This window comes from Anas acuta, chromosome 5 (genome assembly GCF_963932015.1).
Source record: "Anas acuta chromosome 5, bAnaAcu1.1, whole genome shotgun sequence".
Classification (NCBI taxonomy): Eukaryota; Metazoa; Chordata; class Aves; order Anseriformes; family Anatidae; genus Anas; species Anas acuta.
The window spans coordinates 62,754,537-62,779,870 of record NC_088983.1 but is presented as its reverse complement, the minus strand read 5'-3'; the positions used below and the strand labels follow the sequence as shown (position 1 = coordinate 62,779,870).

At 35.8% G+C, this 25,334-nt stretch overlaps 1 protein-coding gene across 2 annotated transcripts in view; it reads right to left on the bottom strand.

Moving 5' to 3' along the window:
* Positions 1-1,234: 1,234 nt before the first annotated feature.
* ZNF143 (zinc finger protein 143) overlaps positions 1,235-25,334 on the bottom strand; it is a 40,026-nt gene continuing 15,926 nt past the window's right edge. For both annotated transcript variants that reach the window (XM_068685285.1, XM_068685286.1), the window contains exons 7-16: positions 24,246-24,320; positions 20,283-20,402; positions 19,023-19,098; positions 17,429-17,554; positions 15,131-15,310; positions 13,622-13,849; positions 12,213-12,361; positions 10,491-10,652; positions 9,543-9,689; positions 1,235-6,326 (exon numbers count right to left, since the gene is read on the bottom strand). In XM_068685285.1, coding sequence (XP_068541386.1) covers positions 6,243-6,326; positions 9,543-9,689; positions 10,491-10,652; positions 12,213-12,361; positions 13,622-13,849; positions 15,131-15,310; positions 17,429-17,554; positions 19,023-19,098; positions 20,283-20,402; positions 24,246-24,320 — 1,347 coding nt within the window. In that variant the 3' untranslated portion in view covers positions 1,235-6,242. The remainder of the gene's footprint in view (positions 6,327-9,542; positions 9,690-10,490; positions 10,653-12,212; positions 12,362-13,621; positions 13,850-15,130; positions 15,311-17,428; positions 17,555-19,022; positions 19,099-20,282; positions 20,403-24,245; positions 24,321-25,334) is intronic.

Here is a 25,334-nt window from a genome sequence, read left to right as displayed (position 1 = left end):
AGAATAAGTTTGCAAAATTGGCTTTTATTATTTTGTATACTTGCTTTTAAATTAAAAAATAAGTATAGCAGCCCAGTGCACTCAGGTTTGTGCTACCAAAAATACTTACCTAGGCCAGCACAGGCTCACTGAAAAACAGCAGCATTTAACTAGGAGTTTTCAAGCTCAAGGGGAAACAGTTGTTCTCTCGTTTGCGGGTAACAGGGGAACCCAAATAATGATGAATGGCAAGAAGTGAAACAATGGCCAATTTGTCTAGCTGTCAGAGGAAACTGCCACAGAAATGGGTACAATGCCTTCTTGTCAGTATTTCCTGCACTTACAAGTTCATCTGAAGTCCACCAAAAACACTTGCATCAAATTGGAACAGTTCTGGCAAAAAAGCTGGATGAAACCCATTGTAGAGCGGCCAGCATAGTCTTGAAACTGGTTTATCTTATATGAAGGGAAACCAAGTGAAAAAGCCAAAGCAGAGGAAAGTCAAGTTGCTTCTATGACAATCTGAAACGCTACAACCGAGTGTTGTTGATGCACCAGTCCTTCTACTCTTTTAGCATGTAGTCTGTCTGCATGCAGGTAGAGCATTTCTCAAGGATATTATTTACACTTCTGGGTGAATACAAGAGCAAGGGACTGAGGTGGACAACAGAAGGTGGAATTTGGCAGCTAGGACACCTCCTATAAAAGCAGTAGTTCTGGGCCCAAAATACGTAAATCGAAGGGAAGATGTGAAAATACTCAGAAGTTACAATGCACAAGTTAGATTTAAAAAATATAGGTTCTACAAAACAAGTCAGGCACAATTCTTCTATATTTTTCTGCAACTACGAAGGCATACACTCTCAACAGTTTTTAAATTACTCCCTTTCTGCCTACACTTCTGCCTTCAGTTACAAAGAAAATAGCAAAAGAATATGATCGTAAGAGTTGTATTCAGATCTGAAATTTCCTTCAAAACATCCTAAAAGTTGAAGAGCGAATTATTGCCATGACTGAAAACAACAGGTCCAATCAGAATGCCTCTTTCCTGTGCTAAAGTGAACTTAAAATGATAAGAATAAAAGAGAAAACAAGATTTTGTAACTGCAATTAAAAGCCTCAAATTGTCTAACGCACATTAAGTAATTATTACTAATTTACCAGTATTGCTAACCTTTTTCTTTTTCATTTTTTTTTCCTCCTTCTTTCAGGGAAGATACAAAACCATAAAAGAAGTACTCTGCCTTTTCCCAAATCTACTTTTATTTATATTATTAATCTCTTATGTGTATCATTTAATGTAATTTCTTTTGCAAGCATTTCTTAGAGATGTAGATAATCAGATAAAAACTTTTTAACAGAGTTTCAAGAAGCTCACCCACCTTCTTGGCATTCAAACTATCCTCACGAACCTATGAACATTCAAAAATCTGCCTTTTCTTCAGCATACCTGTTTACAAAGCAAAAAGCAGCTAGCCCTGTCTGCCCCACAAACCATTCCTATATTTGCTGATTTTTCAGAGTCATCATAACTTATGTTCGAATTGGAATGAGTTTTACACCAAAGCAAGCACTCCCCTGGAGACGTAGCTTTGGGACACTGATTTTTCTCCAGTAGCTTTCTTCACCCCCGTGGTAGTTTCTGTTATGTCAGCAGACCTGCCACGTCAGGAGCGCCTTTTCCTTGTCTTGCCTAACATAGATGCTCAGAAACCTCTCAGACAAATGCTACAGAATTAAACAGTAACACAACGGTAAATCAGAAAGTCCCCATATAAGTACTTAATATACAGCAGCCAGTCAACCTAAAGCCTGGTAAGAAATTGAAACAAAGGAACGGGCAATAAGGATGGGATTTTGACAGTAACACTTAAGACATATTTTGCTGTAGAAAAAATTCCTCACAATAATTTTTGCCCAGTATAATGTTTTATCATTCCTTTTAGTAAAGTGCTACAAATAATCTGAACAGAACAACATTAATACGAAGAGAATCTCTTACTGGTTCAGGACCTGAGCAGGATGGATTTAAGGGGGCCACATTTCCATTTGAGAAAAACCATACAGACTAGGTATAAGAAAATGCTTGCTTGTTGATATAAGCTTGTATGTTTCTTGGGATAATTAAAGTCTGTTTTGAATATAACCCTCAGTTGAAAAAGTCTGGTATCACATTCCTGACGGGGTTAGGTGTCAGCGATTTACTATTAACGGCGATAGTTTAATTGCATTGTCAGACTTCCCTTTGGCCAAGTGAACTTTGCTAGCAGAGTAACAAAGGAATGTCAAAACTGCTGAAAACACCTAAGCTACATTTTTGAATGCACAAAACATGACAGCAAAAAATGCTGGCTTATTCGTCTAATATACAGTACAATTTACTATTTATGACACGAGAACCAAGATTGGCTTTTGGTCTCTTGTCATATGGGTCCAGACTTCATAAAACTTTTACCAATGGTGCAAAAAATACTTTTGGGAGATCTGGTGCTCAAATACATACTGCTTTGAAAAAACAGGAGTACCTTATTATCAACAACCAGCTGAAGCAAAGAGAAAGCAAATGTTCATTTCTATATTTTTCGTAACAGAAATGATAAAGACTGAATTAATATATTTCTGAAGTTTCAACCAATTGTAAAGTAATAGCTGAACAGGACACAAGTTAACCTTCACTTCCAACTCCTAGAATTTGAACACCTTGCTGCTTTAGAAAATCAGCTGCCTGCCCGCCCTACTTGTAATGAAATTTCATCTGTGTTATATTTGAAAATTGCACAGAGCTACGGTCTGCAATCTGATCGAGCTGAACAGCTACAGCGCTTAAATTGCTGGATTCAGAAACAGTCTTCCTCACATTCCTACTCTGTGCCATCTTTTTCTGGTGTCTGAAGTCTGATGAAATAACTTCCTGTCCCTGGGGAAGGCTCCCTGACTGCCTGCTGAGAAGTACACAGCATGCAGGGATTTTTTGGTGTGCAGCATGATTGTCACAGAAGCCAGAACAACCAGGAAAGCAAATTACTCCCCACATTTTAATGAAGGTTAGGAACTAGAATGAAGTTTAGGAAAAACTGCCCTCCAAGATCAGACTTCTTGTTTATCAAGACTATGAGCTCTCTCCTTCTGTTGTACGCTGAGCAGAATCACAGACAAGTCTTTTTTTTCTCCCATACTGTGCCTCAATCTCTCTGGTACCAGCCAGTTGACTGGTTAGTGAGATTACTTATTCCATCATGGATTATGGCTTTTTACAACTTTGTTGTCAGTCTTCAGGATTTACTCTTATAAAAACACAGTCTTCCAACTTCAGCCTATTCATGTGTGCTTTGGCATTAACTCTTTTAGGGTAAAAACCATCCTATTGTTATGCACAGTGTGTCTGGCACAAAAGGTCATCAGCCTGGAGCACCCCTAATGATCGCCTCCCTCTTTTTAGCCCACAGTGCTGAAAAACTGCAGGAACGTTTAAAAAGAAAAAGTTGACTGCGAAGTTTAGAGATGGTTAGCTTTCAATCCCGTAAGGGAGGAGTTTATGTAGGCCTGGAATCCAAATCTGAAGGTTAAAAAATTGTGACTGGGAATGCTGCAAATGTGGGAACCAATTTCTAAAAGGAAGTGACACACCAGGATGCATTACTTCATAGGATCCCTCTTTTACAATTGCCTTCTTCTAATGTGCCAAAGCATTCCCTCAGAAATAATTTTCAAAAAGAGGAGTGAAATCGTTGGGGAAATATAGATTTCTACTCCCAAACACCCAGTCCTTTTTGGCATATTCTTTGTTTCCTCCTCCCCAAATTCCCGCGACCAATATTCCTGTCTAACCCAATTTCAACCTGTGTAATCCTCTGCTACAGACCCTTCCGATACCGACAGGCTGTACCTGCAGCGTGGAAAATCACAGAGGTCTCTCCAGTCTGAAAACAAGTCTGTTATACAGACAGGCCTCGCAGGGAAGATACATATAATCATCTCTGCTTGTCTTTAAATGCTAAGCCGCATAAATCAATCTGGTTTGTTTATTCAGGAATTAAGTATGTTTTCCTTTATAGGAGTAGGTATGGGGGAAGCATAACCTTTGACTTGGGAGTTTTGCAAGAACAGCTGGTAAGATGCAATAAGAGAAATCACTTAGAAGATACAGCAGCTTTTCCTGACCCAGCTAGTTTTGAATGCCTTGGAGCAAACTAACTAGTATGAAAGGGGAAGTAATACTCACATTTGTACAGTGGTCAGAAAGTGTCCTGGGAAATGAGAAGAACTCTAGTTTTTTCTTTGCTAAATCACTTCCAGCCACCGTTTCCAAAAACTATTAGCAACAAAATTTAAGAAAAAAACTTGAACGTTCATGTCAAATGATACATATTTAATTTCTAAATTGCAAAAACTATGAAACTGATCTAGTTGACAGGTGATTAATTCTCTTTGCATAGTACAGTTTATCTCCATGGGATATCAAAAATTATTTAAAACTTCAGGAAAACTGGCACCTAAGTCAATAAGCAGCCTCAACCCTACATAAACGTTGCAGACAACCTCAATGTTTTCAATTTTTACTTTGTAACACCCAGAGAAAGGCCTGCTTTGGCCACATCTTTTCTACAGTATTGTGTTCTTTCACTGCATTTTTCAGTTGGTCATCTGTCTGAAAAAAGTAAAAGGCTGCAACCCATACTGATAAAGTAATTCAAAATAAATTAGCTTCACTGTATTTGAACTTGGCCTTTTCGAGGTCAAATACCTCAAAGTACAGAGTTATGATTTTTTTTTTTTAAAGTAAAACGTGTACATCTCACAATATTTAAAAATAATTACTTAATTAACATTTCATCCAGAAGATGTTTAATCCTTTCATCCTTCCCTTGAGAAGGTTAAAGGTAAGGCTTCAGTTTCAGAAGTACTCTTGACACTTATCTAAAGTAAGCACCGAATCTTACAGGAAGCCAAGAAAGTTTAGCTTGCTTAACAAGCTTACTAACAAGACAAGAGTAAAGACTTTTTCGTATATAAAAAAAAATAGATACATTTTACTGTATGCATTAGACTTACCTACATTGGATTTTTTTCCTTTACAGAATCATAAATGGAGAGAAGCATTGTACTTACATCATCATTAATTAATCCCTTTTTTCTAGTAATTTCTGTCCTGATTTTCAAAAGCACTGATTATCAGCATATCCTAGGTAGTGAGTGGTAGCTGCAGGCACTCAGAACTGTTGAAAACAGACTATTAGTACTTGCATTTACGCCACAAACGCACCATTTGAAAATATTCCTCTTAGTCAACATCAGTTGACTAATTACTTCTTTTTAATATTTTTTTAGTGCTTTAGAATGCTTAAAATAACTAACAACACTAATAAATTAATATACTTTAGTGTATTATGGTAAAAATGAATGTCAAGAACTTAAATTTATGATAAATAAACTTTGGAAAAAATTATACAAGGCCGTAAATAAATAATTTAACTTCAGTCTCATTAAAAAGTAAAACAGTACGTCAAACAATATCATCCTACCTAGACAATACAATCTTGTTATATTTTATTGCATAATCAGAGTAACATCTTAAGTAAAATACGTAAAGAAACGAAACCATTAGATTCACTTCCTTTAATATTGAACAACCAAAGTTTCTCCTTTGTACATACTCCAATTTAAAGATAATATAATTAGCACTTCCAGCATTAACATTCTGTATTTACAATGAATGAAATGGGTTGGATAATCTAAAGAGTATTCAAATCTGTATGAAACAAATCAAAATACGAAAATTTACAGTAGGCTCAAAATCCACGACTTTCCTATTTATGGAAACCAATTGAAGAGGCTTTGTCTTCTTTATTACTTGTAAGGGTTCCTTAAACGATGATTTTGTTATAATATTTTAAACATTTCAAGTCTTCAGCCATGCCTTCATTATTTGTACATGACATTAAAATTAACTCCAATGCTTCTATTTCACTTTTCACTTGATTGTAGACCAGTCTGAAATCTCATGAAGGATAACAAGGAAATTTACTATATAATCCTAATTCCATATTCCTGAATATACAATGGTTAAAAGTAGGTGATGTCAGTCCATTCCAAGGGTTATGTACACAGAACTTACAAAATGTTCTTTGCTCTTGCATAAAATGTGTACACAGTATCAATGAGCAGGGAACTTCAAAGTTTTTATGGATTGCTGCTGGCATGGACCTTTGTTGATTGAAAATAAAATACCTTTCGCTCTATTGTTCTGGTAGCAGTTTTAGAAGTTAATCATCAATCCCTGGTGTTTCACCCTGTTGTATTCTGGAGGCTATTCTAATGGCTTCTTCCAGAGACTGTTGTTCTCCAAGCTGAAACAGATGCATTTAAACAAATAAATTTTAAGTCTTACATGGATCAATTTTTCTTTACAAATTTGTAAGGTGAAACCAAAGATAAAGATACTGATCAATATTTAGCACAAGTAAGCGTGATCAGTACTGTCACACCTCTTCTGGGTAATATATACTAACAGATATCTAATCAGCATGAAAATTAAGATAGCGGCTGACAGCAGGTTAAACTGAATTTGTATGTATCTACCGAATTAATTTTCTTCAAAGGCTGCTGCATGGTAAACTCATTTCATGATACACAAAGGAGATGATGATTTACCTTGGCAGACACAACAAAGCTAAGATAAGGCTTTCAAAAATCATGTTGGCCATTGAAATACATTTTAACAGTGGTAAACCAAACAAACACCTTCAGTTTTCTTAACTTCTATGCAGAAAATAAGATCTTTGAAACAACAGCATATAATACATACATACATACATTATATATGTATATATTATATAAATATACAGCATTCGTGATGACACTGCTTAATTCCACAGTAGTTTAGAGATTAAATTATTATATTGTAGTTGTAACAAACAAGGCAGACAATGTATCTGTGGCACTGTCAGAAGCAACACCAGCCAACCCAGAGTAAAGACAACCAGACATCATCTTCAGAAAGAGTCCACAGAGTTTTATACTTTGTAAACCGTGCAGGTACACCCTGTGACTCAAACTCTGAAGACAACCCCAACTTAACAAAAACGTGAACCTGGCCATTATCCATCCTCTACCATAAGACAGAAAGATGCGTAAGAGTATGAAAAGTAGGAACAAATTACTTAACCAATGGATAGAGCTGGATGGTCAGTACTAAATATCACATATAACTTGGTTTTACAGTCACTGGATATCACATTGTGGAGCCACTCAAATCAAGAGCTGCTCTGTTACCAACTCCTTAGGACTTGAATCTAGCTATTGGCCTTATAAATTAATTTACATGGTTCCTAAATATTGATTAGTAAGGAAATACAAAAGACACATCAAGAACTGAAGAACACTCAAGAATACTTTAATTTTTAACACTTCCTCTACCATTTATATTGTATATCTTAAGTTTCATTAACATAAAGATCTTTAACTTCACTAAAGACTTCACTGCTTGTAATAGCAGACGGGCATTTTCCTCCTCATTTAAAGGACTCTCTGATGAGGATGCAAGTTTCTCTTTTTTTTTTTTTTTTTACTTTTTTTTTCTTCCTTTTTTTGGTGTGTGTGTGTGTGTGTGTGTGTGTAATTTTGACAATTACTAAGATCTGCTTTCTTTTGCATGTAATTTTGAGTAGTACAAACAACTCAACAAAACAGGAATTCAGAATTAAGAGCTTTTTACCTTTCATTGCTTGTCAATCAACATCTGATTTGCTATGTTAAACTTAACAAGGGGCAAGATAACAATCTGTCATTTCAGCTTGACAATACGAACACTGTTCCCTTCAGTTTATGCTCTTAGAAAGTCACATGCATACATACACTCAGACCATGGCATTAAACACGAGACTCAAACACTCCCAAGTTTTGATTTCTTGTTACTTTCAGCAAATATGAATAATCTGAAGGAACCAGACTTAAGTTGCTGTTACTTCCACATGCAAAGTATATTTTATCCTCCAAAATGAACTTTGCGTGTCCATCTTCTGCATTTCCCTTTCTATTTGAAGCTATTTCCAAGAACTTCCTTTTTTTTTTTTTTTTTTAAACAGACATGTATTAAAATATACCACTTAATTCTTTTTTATTTAGAAGCTCTTTTGAGCACTTCCTCTTTGCACAGCCAAACTGCCACCCAATATGATGATGATTTGATGTATTTTTGAGAGCTAAAGGCCATCATACAAACTGCACTCAGGAAAACTGAGTATCTTCAACTCCCTTGGAATACATAGGCAGTAAAAATTGCATTAAAATTATCCTCCACACACTATTTTGAGACATCAGGTTCCTGGGATTTTCTATGTTCTCTACAACAAAGCATTTCTGTAGTGATACTAGCTCAATAGGATAGAGAGTTGTGTCCCAATTCCTTGGTAAATTTAAATATGGTAGCTTTCTTACATTCTCATCGTACTTCTTATTTATGCAAATAATAAAGCAGAGAACAAAGATGGCTCTGAGGTGCACTAAAAGTATTAGGCACTTTGCAGGATTGATCCTAACATGTAAACCAAAATTTAAACTACTTTAACTCCTTTTCTTTTACTTTGGGTTTAAAATTGGATTGTGTCCTTGGAGAAGCAATTTCTCTAAGATCACTCAGTTATTTACTTGAACCCTAACTCTAATGTCACTTTAAGAAACATTTTTTTTAAAATTACGAGAGCTTGTATTTACCTACCATTGTGTCTTATGTAATAAAAGTAGTATATACACTTACTCAGATTGTTTGAGTAAGGTAGCAAGTACACTGATAGTTCCTTTGCCCTAGGAGTTTCTCTCAAGCTTACTTGTGGATAAACTATAAAATACTTGTCTATGTTTTGTTTTCAGTTACTTTCTAACTAAAACATTTGATTTGTGCTTGGTTTTCACTTTTTCTTTTTTTTCTTTTTTTTTAATTAGCCAATTTAAATTAAACTTCTTCTTCATACCTAGAAATTACTTTTCTTACAGTGTATGGACAGTATGAGGAAATATTTTCAGAGACTGCTGTTTATACTGGTCCGGCACACAAACAAATGGAGACTATTTCCAAAGATTTCTGATTATTACTTTTCCTACAGAACTATTCATACTTGTTTGTTGTTAGCATTTCAGCGTACTAATAAGAAATTCAGTAGTTTTATCTGTACAGGGGAGTTCACAGCCATTTAACTTTGATAACATGTCATTCTTCATCAGCTTAACATGCAATGCTGAAGGATGAATGAAAGCACTCTTCCACTGAAGATCCATGACTCCAAATTACTATGTACATCCTTCTCCTGCAAAAGATTCGCTTGGCGGTAAATTTAGCCCTCCCTGAATCTACCCTTTTCCAAAGCTCTACAAGCAGATTTGAAAAAACAGGCACTTACTATTCCTCTTGCTAATCCCATATATTGTTTTAAATAGGATGAGGTCATATGGTTACTGACTATTTTTTTCCTGGAAGTCAAGCTAATTCTAATCATTTTGTTATAATATCAGGAGCTTCTAGCTTCAGAAGTAAAAAACACTCCAAAAAATATTTATCATCGTCTTACCTGTACTGCAATTTGTGTTCCATTGGATGTAGCCAACAACGTAACAGGTCTAGTTTCTGTAGTCACTAGATGGTGCCCATGTTGCTGGTGTCCCATTTCTGATGAGGCACTATGAAATGCTGCTAAGTCTTGAGCCACAATAGCCACCTTCAGGACCAAAGAAAGAATCAACTGGATGATTTCAGACTACCATTATTCAACTCATGCAACAATTTTCTTCAAATTTGAAGTTAAATTCAAAGCTATGACTATTTATGAACATAATTTTATCCTGCAAAACAGATCATTTCTTAAGAAAGGTTACCATCACTGTGTTTCTGAAAATTATGTTAGCTCTCAAAACACAAATACCCTCAGAACTGCAAAGAATTCAGTAACTGTACCTGTGCAGAAAAATAAATGTTCTTTTTCACACGGTACATTTTTAAAACACTGGAATGCATTTTAACCTGAATATTAAAAACTGTATGACTGTATTTCTCCTAGAAACATTAGCTACTGTATTTATATATTAAAAGCACAACTGAAAATACATACAAGTATTTCCTCTCTGCCAAATAAATTACAATCCCATGGCATGAAGCGATAAAGTTACAGTTCCTACTGGATTCAATTTTTAGCTTTGCCACTCATTTACTGTGCGACTCTGGGGAGATGCTTAGTATTTCTGTGTCTTATTTTACATATACATACATGAATTATCAGGTTGGTACCTCAAATTTTTTTCTTGGGGACAAAGTATTGTTTCTAAAACATTCAGCAATATTTTGTTGTACAGCACTGGAATAGAGCACATCATAGTCTTCTGATGGGAATGATACGACCAGGTGTTGAAAACTTCTTTCATTAGATAAATCTATGTGAATGACAGAATTTTGATGGCTTATGTGCCTATTTTATATTATCTCATAAAGGAACACTACACAGGTACACAGGAAAATACTTTACCTGCTGTCCTTCAGTGCCTTCTGCAGTAACCATTGCTACAGAATGTGTTCCCGCAGAAGAGATGACAGCATCGTGGGCAGGGACTGTGATAGTGGTGCCATCTTGTGTTACCATAGTGATAGTATTCCCTATGGCCTGCATATCTGCCTGAGAGATGTTGACCTGAAACACAAAGCATATCCTGAAGTAAAAAAAGTTTAATCGATGCTCAAGTCATACTTGAGTTTTAGCTTTTAGCAACGTAACACGTTTTCAGGTAAATGTTTCTAAGATTTGAAGAAAAAAACAACGCGATACGCATTTTAAGTGTAACAGCATAACATCAAACAAATTCCTGCTCGTTGCTTCAGCAGGAATACTCCTGCAAGTTCAGTTTCCTAATTTGAAAGTCTTAATAATTCAGAATGAAAAGGCAACTTGTTCATAGTAACACTGGAAAAAAACACCTTAAATCCTGTTCACAAGTAACATACTGGTCACAAGATCTAGTAGCTGTTACTCAACTTCCTGACAGGGATGCTCATGCATTTCCTGAGAATTAGTGTCACTCCTTGGACAAGTCCCAGTCTGGGATGAAAAGCCCTCACTACATACATCTTACAGGTGGAGATGTAACATCCCATGGTCTTTCAAACACACTTATCTGTTTACAGAAATAAAACGAGCTCAGTAGTAAGAAAAACGATGCATACTTCCCACCAATATGAATTCCCAACAATATGAATTACTTCCCAACAATACAAATTACTGATGTCTCCTGTATAAATGTAATAGGGCATCAGATAAGTGATTTGATGTCTGATTTAGAAGGCAATAAAAACATCCCAGAACTGAAGTCAAGCTGAATGATTAATAAAAGCGAGAACTCCATTTTAAGGCCTGAAGGCCTTTAGTCAGAGGGTAAAAATGCCAGTTACTTAGTACTGCTGCAGCATTCAGGGCTGACAATATAACAGACACCTTTAATTTTTCATCTCCAAGTCTAATTTAGAAAATATTTTTCACGTGCTACTGGCGTATCAGGTACCTTCTCAGCAGAAACATAATTTTCCCTGTATGCCTTCAACATATTAATAGAGCTAAACTAAAGAATTGTGTTGAAATCCCCTCTTAGTGAAATTTCATACCAACACCTTAAAAAAAATAAAGCTATGCACAGGACTTTTCAAGTGGAGATAGCATCAAAACATTCCTTTTTCTGATCCTCTCTTGTTTACGTTAGAAACAGTAAGAATTTAATACTACCAAACGGCTCGTAAAACAGACAGCTGGACTAAAACAACTTTTTACTAAAAAGTGTGCGCAGGCAAGACAACAGTGAAGATGATCATCAAATATTAATAGAAAAGTCATGGAATTCTGGGAAACCTGAGAAACTAGGCTGTAGATGTAACAGTTGTTGTAATAGCCTGTGCCGACATTGTGAGCACAATAGACTTTGAGTTGTTAACAGTGACAAAGATAACAAGGATAGCAAAAAAATTTTGAATTGTATTGATACAGTTTCAGGTATCAGAATATGTGGTCTAATTCACGTATTCCAGAGGAAGCTCAACCTTAAAGATACTACATGAGCTCCAAAGAAAGTTATTTCCATAAGAAATCCATGTACATACTTATTAAGGATCCTAACTGATTTGAGAAAGTGCATGGAGCGTACACAACCACCAACCTTAATTCTCAACATATTTTTGTCATTTCTTTAGCACACAGGTTACTTACATGTTGGGTTCCATCCTGGGAAATTAGTGCTACTTGTTGACCTAATCCTGACTGAGTAACTGTAGCAACCTGTGCAGAAATTACATCTTCTCCCTCCACACCTGTCACATAGGCTATCTGTGAGCCTTTGAGAACATCTTCACCTTGACCTATTTGACACAAAGAAAGCAAGAGGGTAGTTTACATGCTCTAAAGACTGGCAGGAAAATATAAATGACAACAGTTAAACGCCAGCCTGGTTTGAAGGCTTTTAAATACTTCAATAGAAAAATGGTAGTGGAAAGATGAGAAAAACACAAGAAGGAAAAACAACAAACGCAAGTCATAAAGTCTCAAATTAATTGTTTTTAGAAGCCGGGGTACAGTCTTCTATCAATAAGTTACAACACATCTAAATGTGTATTTTCATCACGTGTAGTATTTATATAGTTTATAAGCAAACATTAAAAAGGTGACAACTCTAATTCATTCTGCAAACATTAACCTTTCCATACAAGAGGCTTCATGAGAACACAACCGGCAGTTTTTCAAAGAGTTATTCATTAACAAACATACAGAAGAATACAGTGATGCCTTTGTGTGAAGATTTAAGTAGCGTTAATTATCTTAATAAATGTTTAACCTCAACAAATGAATCTTATCATGCTCTTAAAAGATGGCATTAGACTATTGCAAATTTGCTTGAGGCATTTAGTGCAGTTTCCCAAATATCTGTAGTAAAATAGAACAACTAATCTGACCAAAACAGTTTGTATCTGTATTTCTTATCTTAGTCACATCTAAAATCAGAATTTAGCATTTGTAGCTGTTCTCGAAATACTTCCTTTAGCCTTTTTTTTTAATATTCACAGGATACAATACTCCTATCATAAAAAACATTCTAAAGGAGTCCCACAGCACTCAAGCTTTTTTTCATCTTTGCCTCTAGGTCTGTTCACAGAAACTGCTGTTAACTGCAACAAAACCAGCATAGTCTCAGGGTGCTGCACAGACAAGATTCTTTCTTTTCACAAGGCAGTACCTTTATTCCTCCCCACAGACTGCCAACAACTGTAGTGTTTTATGCACTCAGAAAAATCCCCTAGGTTGCAACCAAACATTTTACACTCTGGCAGGTTCCTTCCTACATTCATGTTCATAGTGGGATTTTTTATTGCAGGTTTGCTGGGGCTGCAGCTCTATTTTCTCTCTTATTCTCAGCTTGCTATAAAACTCGGTTTATAAGCTGGTCAATTATGCTTGGTTTCTGTTTACAAATTGACTACCACACTAAAAAGCCCTACAAAGAAGTTAAATAACTTTATTAAATCCTCAGATTTTTATCTATGTTTTCATTTGGTTATAAAAAACAGCAAAATATTATCCAACCCATTTGTTACAACAAGAGATTCAAAATCTGAAACTCTAACCTGGAGGTGGCTCAAAAAAAGCCTCCTGTTCTTCTTCAATTGGCTCTGTGTCATTATGTGCTGTCCTCTTGTGCATAGCAAGTGTAGAAATCTGCTTGTATGTTTTCCCACAGTGGTTACAGTTATACGGTTTGGAATGAGTATGTACAACATGGTGTTTGTATAAACTGGAATACTCTGTAAAACGTTTATCACAACCAGGAACTGTACAGACATAGGGCTTTTCCCCTGTATGGAAAACAGAAGGGGTAAAGAGAACTTTATCCAGGATGCACAAACAAAATTGACAATAAATTTGTAGATATTTAGTGACACGTCTTTATTACCAACCAAATTTCAATTTCAAAGGCAGTATCGAAGCTCTAGTTTATCAATGCAACCTCTCACTTTTTTTTTTTACTTTTTTTTTTTTTTTTAACTGCCAGTGAAAGTTAGGCCTTTTTTTTTTCTCCCTATCATTCCATATAAAATGTCCTTCTGATGAAGACAGAATGATGCAGTCTGAAAGATGCAATCTGCAGAATCTTTTGAAACTGATCCTAAGGATGAAAACAAATGGAAACTGCATCCCTGTGTGACATACGTAGTACTATGGGCTTCTGGGAAGATACCAATCTAAATGTCAGTTTGGCACAGCACTGACAATTTTGTTCCTGTATTAGTGGAAGCTCTGTACTTTTCTTCAGTGATCAGCTATGTTGTTATACTAGTAGAATTTATTTTACTTTTGAGTCTTTAAGGTCTGAAGAAATCTACAGGAAGCATATGTTTAAACAAACAGGGTTTAACATAAAAAGCACCTTTAATTTAAAATCAATGAACAAACATCCAAATTACATTATAAACTAAAAAGATAATCTGAGATAAAAAACTCATCTCTATCAAATTTGCCTGTATTTCTATAAAATATATAAGGCTGTATATAAGGCTACCAAGATGATATTATATACATAGTAAGAGCTATTAATAGCTCTTACATTTTAAAGCCTTCTAATTTGTGCAGATTATTTCTTCTGACTAACCCTGCCAATCAAGGTGGCTAAGTATTTTCAACTCTGGTCTATGAAAATAAGGATTTGATCACCATTCCTGGAGCAAGGAAAATACAACTGAGATGAAAGGGTGACTCACAAAGGTGAGCCAAAGTCAAGCTCAGGCTTATGCTTTGCTGTTACTTAATATACATCTCACAACACTGGCAAACCCTAGAACTATATTAAGTATCTAACCTGGTGTCCACTGAAGACAAAGTTTTGCATTCATTTCAAAGAGCTTTGGAGCCAAATGAAATTTTTTATACCTTGACAGCAAGGAGGGAAAATTAACTGTTTACCTCTCCACAGCTGAGCGGAGATAAGGCCCAAACAAAAGTACCAGCTCAGGTCATCTAAACATGACTATACCAAATTAGAGTGCACCAAAACAGTGTGCAAAAAAAAAAAAAAAAAAGAATGACACAGGCCCTCCCAAGCAGGTTCCCTTCAAAACACAGAAACACCATTCATATACCTGTGTGTATTCTCACGTGATTCTTATAATTAGTTGCACTGGCAAAAGCTCTCCCACATCCTGGTTCTGTACAGTAATAAGGTCTTTCGCCTGTATGTGTCCTGATGTGAACCTTTCTAATATTAGACGTTGTGAATGACCTGCCACATCCTTCGAAAGGACATTTAAAGGGCCTTTCACCTAAAAAAAAAAAAAAAAAAGAAAAAAAGAAAAGGTATAGATGGAGAAAATATGAAAGAATACAAAAATCATTAAGTCACCCTAAATGTTAGAATGCAAAGCTATCTAATTAAGAGCCTCAGTCAGAAATAACCATGAGCATGTGAACGTGGAGTGCTCTTTAGCAATATCTGGCATAATTTCAGAAAACTGTAGTCTGTGATCTAAATTATGAAGTATTTAGGTTAGTACTTTATGATGTACAAAACAGACTCAGTTGCTGACTAGCTTCCATACTGTGCCATATTCTAACATGTATTTAACCCCCATACGAATTCTTACATACATTATTCAATACAAGTGTATTACACTATTTGTGTATTTCTCAATTGTAATGAACAAGATGAAAAAATACCTTCATGATTTAGTATATAACCAAGATCCAGATGGATTAGTAAAACTCACCACAGAAAGCATTTAACCTAAAAGAGCAGAGCCAACTTTGTAAAGAGAGACAGCCTTGAAACTCAAGTTTCAAACCCCAAAACCGAAGCAATCACAAACACAGATTTTTTGTTGTTGTTAGTAAGACTATTATGAATTTAAACACAGTAACTCACTGAATTCCACCAAAACCTTCACCATGAACGACAGATAAGATCAGTCCCTACCTAATCTCCCTGACCCTTCAGAGCAGAGCAAAGCGGGGCTGACTTGGGAGAAGTGCAAGACACCTGACACGCTGTTCTGTGGTCATTTCACACTGCTTAGAGCTAAGCACATTACACTCACTGTACTGTTTACCGAAGAGCAATCTGAGAGCAAGAGAGGGCAGATTAAGTATTTAAAGTTGTATCTGTAGTGGTAAAGGCAGAAATAAAAAGTGAAGTCCTGATACAGCCGTTAATACCATGAAACTCCAAAGCAGTTAGCTCCTTGGCAGAGGAAACCGTAATTCACTCCTTAAGGCAGCTGTTTCGGGAAGGTTTTTCATTTTTCTGCCAAAAGGCAGAGCGTATGTGAGTGTACATGCCTCAATGTTGTGTTACCATGGCTCCCCTAATCCTTCCTTCACCACAGCACCTCAAGTTACAGCCTGAAAGGCGCAGGGCCGCAGTCACCCCGCCCAACGACAGACCCTCCATTACAAACCAAAACAATGACTGTTCTCCGAAAAGGCCTGCAGGAATGCCATCCGACTGGTTTGCCAGGCCAGCCTTTATGTTTCTAATGGAGTTGCTGGAAAAGTGACCTGTCTCCAGGTGACGGAGATTTCCAGCACCAGCAATGCAAAGCAGGTCACGGCGCTTTCAAGCTCTGCCCCACAGGAGCCAGGAGGAAGCCGAGCAGCGCCTGGTGCCACCAGCTTTTCTGACACCAGAATCCGTGATCCAGGGGCTCAGGAAGCTGAGGCAAAGCACACGATGGCAGCAGGAAGTGAGACTGGCCTGCCACTGAAATCACTTTGGGCTGAAATAGGCAGAAAATGAAGGAAGCACTAACGCTGGTCTATGAGATAAAGTTTCAAAGCCATGCAAGAGCGGGCAGTGTCCCTGGACTTGCTTGCCTCCACTGGGTGCACTGTTGCATGGAGTATGAGCACACACAACTCCATCAATTTGCACAAAGGACATTGTTTTATTTTTACACGTTTGGAATATTTATTAACATTTGTTTTTTTGTAGCATATGTTTGTTCATTTTTCTGCTGCAAGAAGGGAAATGGAGATAGCAATAATCTGAGAACTATCAATCTTCATGAACCCCACAAGCAATTTATATTAAAGCACCAAAATGTAAAAACACTGATGCCATTTCTAAAAGGTAAACTGGATTAGTGAGGGGAAGATCCTTGTTCTTTTATAGCTGCAAATGAAACCATAGAGGCACCAAGTGACAACGTAAGTGACACTGCTAAATGTTGGTGCATTTGCAATGGTAGTGTGAATGCTTCAGCACACTTACAAAAAAAGCATGCTGGATTTGAAGTAAATTGTTAACCATGCTGAAACGCTTTTGAGCTCACTGGGCTTCAGAAAGAACATACACAGGCTCATTTCATAAGTATAAAGTAACAGAGCAATCAGAGAAAAAAATCCACATACGTGAATTAATCAGAAAAAAAAAGTGACAATAGTACCTGTGTGAGTTCGGATGTGTTTTTGCAGGTCTCCTGAAGTCTTGAATGATTTGGTGCAATTTTCTTCCGTGCACCGATACGGCTTTTCACCAGTGTGTGTTCGGACATGACTTTTTAATCCATACCCTGAAGATCGGAAAAGATGTTACAACAGTATAAATACAAAATTAGAAACCATATTTGATGGTTGTAAAGAGCGAAACCATCACTTTCACTCTGTACAAGCACTTCATTCTACCGTACAGAACAACAGAACTCTAGATACAGTTTATATTTTTTTTCTTTCTTCATTTATTAATAAAGTATACTTCTTACTCCCTTCAGAGGGATAAACTGTAATGATTATAATGTGGACAAATCCTGTCTTCTGAGGAAGCTGTATGCTCTCTATCTGGTCTTTTTTTTTCTTCTTTTTTTCATACTAACACTATCATCTAAATGGCATTTATTAGCTCACATGAAAATCAATAATGAAGTCAATAGTAATAATATCTACTGCTATCTGGGCTCCAAGTTATTCTAATATTTTTTAAGCCATATTATTATCACATGTATACATGCCAACTGACACCAGTCACAGATGCTCACTCCCTACAGGACTACTTTCAGAAACTCATCATCATCAAAAACTCTACAAATCTAAAGCAAGCTTTGGATCAGATCCTCTTTGTTAACAATTTTGCAAACAGCATTTTACCAATATTTTCCCTTCTACATTTCCTTGAAAATATCATGACCAGAAAACACCCAAAAAGCAATTTAAAAACAGTAATTTGAATTTTCCTTCTGTCCACTAGTGATGTATATTTACACAAAGTAAAGTTACAGTCTGTAAGAAGATGGCACCTGCTTTAATTTCAGTGTGTTTTCAATATATCCCTAAAACACCTAGAATTCCTATTTTTGATTTCTGAAAAACACACAGGATGGCTACCAAGCAGAACGTTACTTCATTCTTAAATCTAAAATAAACTAAATTTCATGATCCAACCCAGTAAAGTTATAAATATTTAAAATGAGAGCTTTCGGTACTTAACAAGAACTATACCAAAGGCAAGGGTTGTTGAACTAAGGTGGTACAATCGCTCTGACCACAAACATGGTATTAGTAGACAAAAAGCTGTTTATAGCCACACATGAATGGAGTATGAAATGCAGAGTTCACTTCAAGAGAAATGTCTTTCTGATTCAATTAGATAAAGAATACTAAAATAAGAGGACCTCCCATACACATTCTTTTCAACTTTGAAACAGAAGATCATATGTTTGCCTCCAGCCAGCAGGTTCAGCTTCTTATTATCACCTCATTTAATTTATATTGTTAGTTTTACCTTAAGAAAGGGCTATTTTCTCAAGATAAAATATGACTGTAGCATGACAGCTGAAGACTAAGGGAAAGTGTTAAGTGTTTCACCTCATTCCCCCTTCTTCCTTTCCATCTGCTGCTCTAGCTGAAATTACTTTTTTCTGTAGTTCTCATAAATGTATTCCCAAGCAGGTTCTCTAACTTAGAAGTTAAAAAAAAAATTACTAAAAACTTATCTTATATGGACAAACATTAGCAAGCAGTAAGAGCTAGTCTACAAAAGATTACCTGTTGCAAAAGCTTTACCACATCCAGGATGTTCACACTGATACGGTCTGTCTCCTGTGTGTGACCTTTCATGTACCTGCCAAGACATCCAATGCACTGATTTAGTGAAATGTTGCATCTGATTACTTCAAAACAAACAGCTCATTCTCAAAGACAATACGTTTTATTTCTCCTCCTAAGATTCACATTAAAATGTCCTTCACTCAGTCATAGAAGTTAACAGAATAGGGTAGCAGTATTTTCCTTAAAATTACAGATGTCTCCTTCAAAGGTCTAGCCTTTTGAGTTAGTTTTGAAAAAAACATTTCTTTAAATATATGTGGAATTGACAACATGCAACTACAAAAGACAGTATGCATAAATGCCTCAGGCCCACTCTCTCTTGATTTTTAACTCCACTGAGAACTTCTACTGATCCTCTTGCGTTGCATGAAATCTCTGCAGCAAGGACACCATTGTGGCATACAATCCATGCAGCCAGTTACTCACTGACTCAACAGTGCTCCACTGCAGGGAGTTTACCTCATCTGCAAGTGATTGCCTCTCTACATTTTCAGTTTCCAGTAATATTTTGAATTATTTAAAAATAAGAACAAGCAACCAAAAAACAAAACACAAGAGAGAAATAAGGAGTTGCCATTTGTAAAGAAAACGTTCCAGCTCTTCACTTTGAATGTTCGATTGTTTTGAAGAATTAGACTTATGATGAAAAAAATCTTTCAGAATCTGGAATTCTTGCATGATCATGCATACACGTAGATTAAACAAAGTGAACAGTGGATTTCAAAATTACTGTGATACTACTGGTGGAACCTACAAGAACCTACATTATTACATGCTGGCAATATAAGAGCCCAACATGATGCCACGTCTACATCCAACCTAATCTGACCAGCTAAATAAGTACCATTTACAGCCAATATGTATTCTTTTTCAAGCTATAGTGCACGTTTTATATAACATTAACAGATAAAGATTATATTTTTTTTTTAGCCCATGACTATAGTCTATTAGATGCTCAGTTTTCAAAAAGTGCATCACCTCAGAACACTAAGCAAAATTGGATGAACATCTGAGACAACCAATTATTGTAGTATCAACCCAGTAAACATTTAACAAAACATCACCATTGCAATTATCTCTCTATCCATTTCTATAACTTCAAGCATATAATTTGTTTTTTAAAAAAATCACACCTACAAAGTACATTTTACATCTACAAAATGTACATTTACAAAAGCTCATTTTACATCTCATCACCTTAAGATGGTGAGCTGTCGTGTACAGTTTTCCACAGCCATCATAATCACAGCGGAATGCTTTCTCTCCACTCTGCTGAGATTTTGCAGTCACTCTTGTTCCATGTCCTTGCAAGACAATCTTAAATTGAAAAACAAATCATTAAAAAAATACAAAGGATTGGGAAAGTCACACCCTATTTGTAGTTAAGTCAGAGCGGATTCTAACAGGTTTCTTTTGTCTCTCTGCTATACCATGTATTCCTTAGCCCTCAAAAAATAAAAAGCATAGATTCTGATGAAAGAGAGAAAATGTAAAGCATATTTACTTGTAGCTAATATATTTAAATGTGCTCATTAATTAGTCAAACAACAACAAATACAAATTAATTTGAAAAATAAGCCCAGTGGTAAAACGAGTGTTAGAAAGAAAAGGCTTAGATTACACCTAAGGCACTGGTTCTGTTCCTACGGGAGGTTAGATGTAAGTCAGACCACCTTCAAAGATAAGTTCATGCAAAGGCTAAACAATGATTAAATACACTTATAATGAGCACTTTTTGAAAATGAAGGAAAGCATTCTGTACTTTTTCAGTGATGCATGTGTTTTGATCAAACTAACTGGAACAACTACAACTAGGTTGCACTCTTCTTTTTGCATGACACAAGAGGAAAACATACATAATAGCTTTCCAATGCAACTTTTAAAGCCTTTTTGCATACGCTAATAATCAAGGAGCATTCTTACAGACTGAAAAAATAGGCAGAAGCCCAAGCGTAAATATTTTGATACAACTGTACACAAAGTAATTGTGACTTTTAAAAGGTCTATCCTTTCAAACCACCCCCTTTTCTTATGGATCCGATTCCATTCCACATTGTCAAAGAGCATTTCACAGAACTGTTAAGATGGGAAGGCAGCCCTGCTGCAGCTCCACCATTCAAAGCAGCGTCAGCTGCAACATGTTGTTCGTGGCAGTGTCCTGGTGAGTTCTGAGCATCTCCAGAGACACCACAAGGTCTCTGGGCAACCTGTGCTAGTGTCCAGTCTTTCTCAGAGTCAAAAGTTTTTTTCTCACATTTAAATTGAATTTCGTATACCTCAATATGTGCCAAATGCCTCTTGTCCTGTCATTGTCAACCACTAAGAGCCTGCTCAAAACTGCACCAAGTGTTCCCGGTATGTCTCACCAGTGATGAAGGAGGTGAAGGATCACCTCCCTCAACCTGCTGGCAATGCCTTGCCTAATGCGGAGAAGACACACCGGTAACACAACCTTAGCTAAGTATGTACGCTCCAACACTTTTGGATTATTTTTTCCTGTCAGGAAAACTGTTAGCATTTTTTTCTGCAGTTTTAGCATATAACAGTATGTATGTATTAGCTACGATCTGCTATAAAGCTGAGGTATGTCAAAGTTTAAAAGAAAATTTAAACAATTCTGTAATCAATGTGCTATTTCTAGTATCCACAAGGAAATAACCAGGCATTTTATCCATACAAAGATTGGGATAAAGGATAAAACACGCAGGAAAAAATCAGTTGAAAATCACGAGCATTTGTTTGGTCAAACAACTGTTTGCAGAAGTACACATCTTCACAACACATCAGTTGGTATGACTTGAAAATTATTAAGAATTCAGTTAGTATTATTCAGCAAGAACAAATATTGTATTAAAATTACTGTTCTTAGAAGATAATGTTCTTTAAAGAAATAAAAAATTTAGATGTTAGGCACAAAATCAAAATAACATAAACAAAGCACCTTTATAATAATTTGACACTTTGAGAGAAATTGTGTTGTTCAAAACACTTTTAAATAGACAAAAAAAAAACAAACCCTAAAGTTTAAAAGTAATCACAGATGCATCCTAACTTAGTTCAGACAGGTAGCACAGGAGAACAACAAAGGTAAGAGAAATCTCAGATAAGATTTTTATATCATATCCATATGAACCAGTCATATGATTCTGCTTTTATCGTGAACAGATGGGTATGACAGATGTGAAAAGAAATAATGTGTGATATCCATTTGGTCACACAGACTTTTGTTCTCACATGTACAAATCACAATGAGGTTTTACGGTTTTTTACTTAGGTAAAAACCCTAACCATATGCAACTGGTTTGAATGACTACTCAGAAGCATAACATCTGTTCTGTTCTTGTGTTACTGTGACCTTCATAAAGAATTTATGAATATACACTTATTTAATACTATATCTAAATATTAAACTATTTTATCTCAAGCAACGTAGTATTTCTGAACGAGTTACAAGTAGGTATCTGATCACACCATGATATAACCACAGTTAACACTTTCAGAAATAAGCAATAGCTTTGGGCCCCTCAGTTCTTTGGTTTGCCAACTGAAGTCACCTTACAGTGGTCAGAATTTGAGACTATGCCTTAATACCTTTTGAAATATTAGATCTTTTTCATTGTTTGTTTGGAACACATAATGCTCCATAAGATTGGCTCATTCCCATATGGCATACATGTTGCCATACATGTGTAAGATAAAGCAACCTTCTGATTCCCTTCATTTTGTTTTGGGGTTGAGGCTGAAATCAACATGTAACTGGATATTGGTAATGGGTCACTTTGTTTAATAGGCTCTTATTTAACTTTTAATTAAAACCAACCAAAACCATATTCTGCTCTTCCTTGAATTTTGCATTTTGATGGAATTGTATCTCTAATCAAACCTAAAAGTCTGCATTTCTTGATTTCATTTCATGGAATATATTCCAATACCACAGATAATGTATGTATTGGCTTTTCTCTCCTTTCAAAGTCATGCCACACACACAACTGTGGAGCATCTTTGGCTTTAAATATTGTGGGACCTAACTTAGAAACAAACAAACAAAAAAAAAAAAAAAGGATTTTAAGGTCACTGTCAAAGGTGAGCCTATAATTCAACCTTTCATGGGTATTGTAAGATATTTTACCTTGGAAGATATTCTTCATTGTTATCTAGTTCATTACCTCTTAAATTACACAAAAAGCAGTATTTCTCTGATGACTCTATCATTCTCAGTGAAATGACTTACCGTTTCTGATTCTGTCATTTGAGCATGTGAGGGTATAGGGTCTTGTTACTATTTTCTGTTCTTGTTCATAACTCTTTGAAGGCTACAATGTATTTTTCTTTCTTTTTTTTTTTTCTTTTTCTTTAATGGAGTGTTCTATGGTGAGGAAGACCGCTGTCCTTACACAATTTTACAAATCCCAGGTTAAAAAAAGTCCTCAGACTTCGTAAGTTTAACCTGTATTCTCCATTACCCTTAGAAATTTTAAGTCAATACTTTCACATTGAAAAGGGTTGTGAGTATATATATGTATATACACACAAACACACTTCTACATAATAACAAGATTGCAGAAGAACTGGTAGTATTTTTCTGCTTCTTTAGGGGGTTCACTAGAACAGCACCTTTAACTACTGACTGCTTACAAAACCTGAAATAAAAATAAGGGAATCTCACAGGGCAAGTGGAATGAAAATAAGGTACCAAAGAAAGAAAACTTGGAGGCACATGTCTAGAATTAATCTTTCTTGACAAGAAGTTAATTAATTACTTGATTCAGTGTTCCTTCTCATTTAAGGAATATAAAAAGGAAGTTCAAGATCTGGAAAAGAACTTCTGAAATACTTACCCCCCTCACTGATGAAATACTCAGGTTAAAAAGTCAGATCTTAGAAATCCAACATAATTTTTAACTATGCTTTAAAAGAAAAAAGGAAAGAAAAAAGACAGAGACAGTATTTGAAGGTCTTTTTAAAATCATGTGAATGGATCTTGGACAGAGAGGAATATGATCTGTATGTGACATGCATAGTTTTGAAGTCTAAAATTCCAAAAAGGTGGCAGTGAAATCTAGTTCATGGCTACACAGGGCTGCCTATTGTGCATGCTGCTGGGCACAGGGAATAATGAAGAAATAGATGTATTACGTTATTTCATATTGTGCTACATACCTGCATTTTTTTATCTTGTTCATTTTCACCTATCATTCCTGTGCCACTAACACTGTCATTTCCATCAATAGAGACCTGAAAAATGAAGTTGAAATGGTAAAAACATTTTCAAGTTACTTCTATTCATCTGAAAAATAGAGTTACAGTTCCTGAGTTCCTTGTTCTCTCATAGCTCTCTAGCTCCCTCTTGAAACATGATTATCCCATCTGTTAACACGAAAAGCACCACTTGTAGCACCCACATTATACAATAGGTACAGTAAGTATTTCAAGATTGTCTTAAAACAAGGTTGAAAAGACTACAAGAACCACATGTGCTAAATTAAAAAACTTCAAAAAATATTGTAATAAGCTTATACATTTAGCAACAGTGAATTCCAAATTTTAAAAAATTACACACTTTTTTTTTTTTTTTTTTAAATAATAGGGTAGCATGTCTCACTCCCTGTTAAGAAGAGCTACTTGTTTCCAAATGCACTGCTCCTTTGGAATCAAAGTACCTGAGCAGCGTATTACATCTCAACTCAAAATAGCAAAAATATAACATCTAGGCAAAGACTCGCATATTGCTCCGGATGTTTATTTTTAAATACAGTTTACAGGAAGAGAAAGGTATCTCTGCTTTCCAAGGAGCTTAGAAAAACATTTGAAAGACTATTATGTATTAATTTGAAATCATTATTTAATACTCTCTCACACGCATCAACTCAGTGTTTCATTAGTCACTGCAGAAAACAAAAACTATTTTAAAGTATACTTTACATAGTTCCCCCTTATATAACTGCCTCTTTGTTGAGCACTCACAATCACAATACCCTCTGCATCCATTACTCTTAAGGCTGAGACCAGTGCCTCTAAATCTAGTCGGAATTCCTCTTTGCAATTCCACTACATATCCTCTGACTTTATATTGACTGAAAACAATAATCTCTTTTTTACTGGTTGCTTTGAGAGTAAGATAGTGTAGACTTAGCCTAAAATTAAGAGGATTTTATTTAGTCTTTATATGCGCTCTGCAAGACATGGCTAAGTGGTACTATGCCTAAAAGAGAATTTTGCTCCAAAGGAAGATGTTTGAGTTTTTCATAA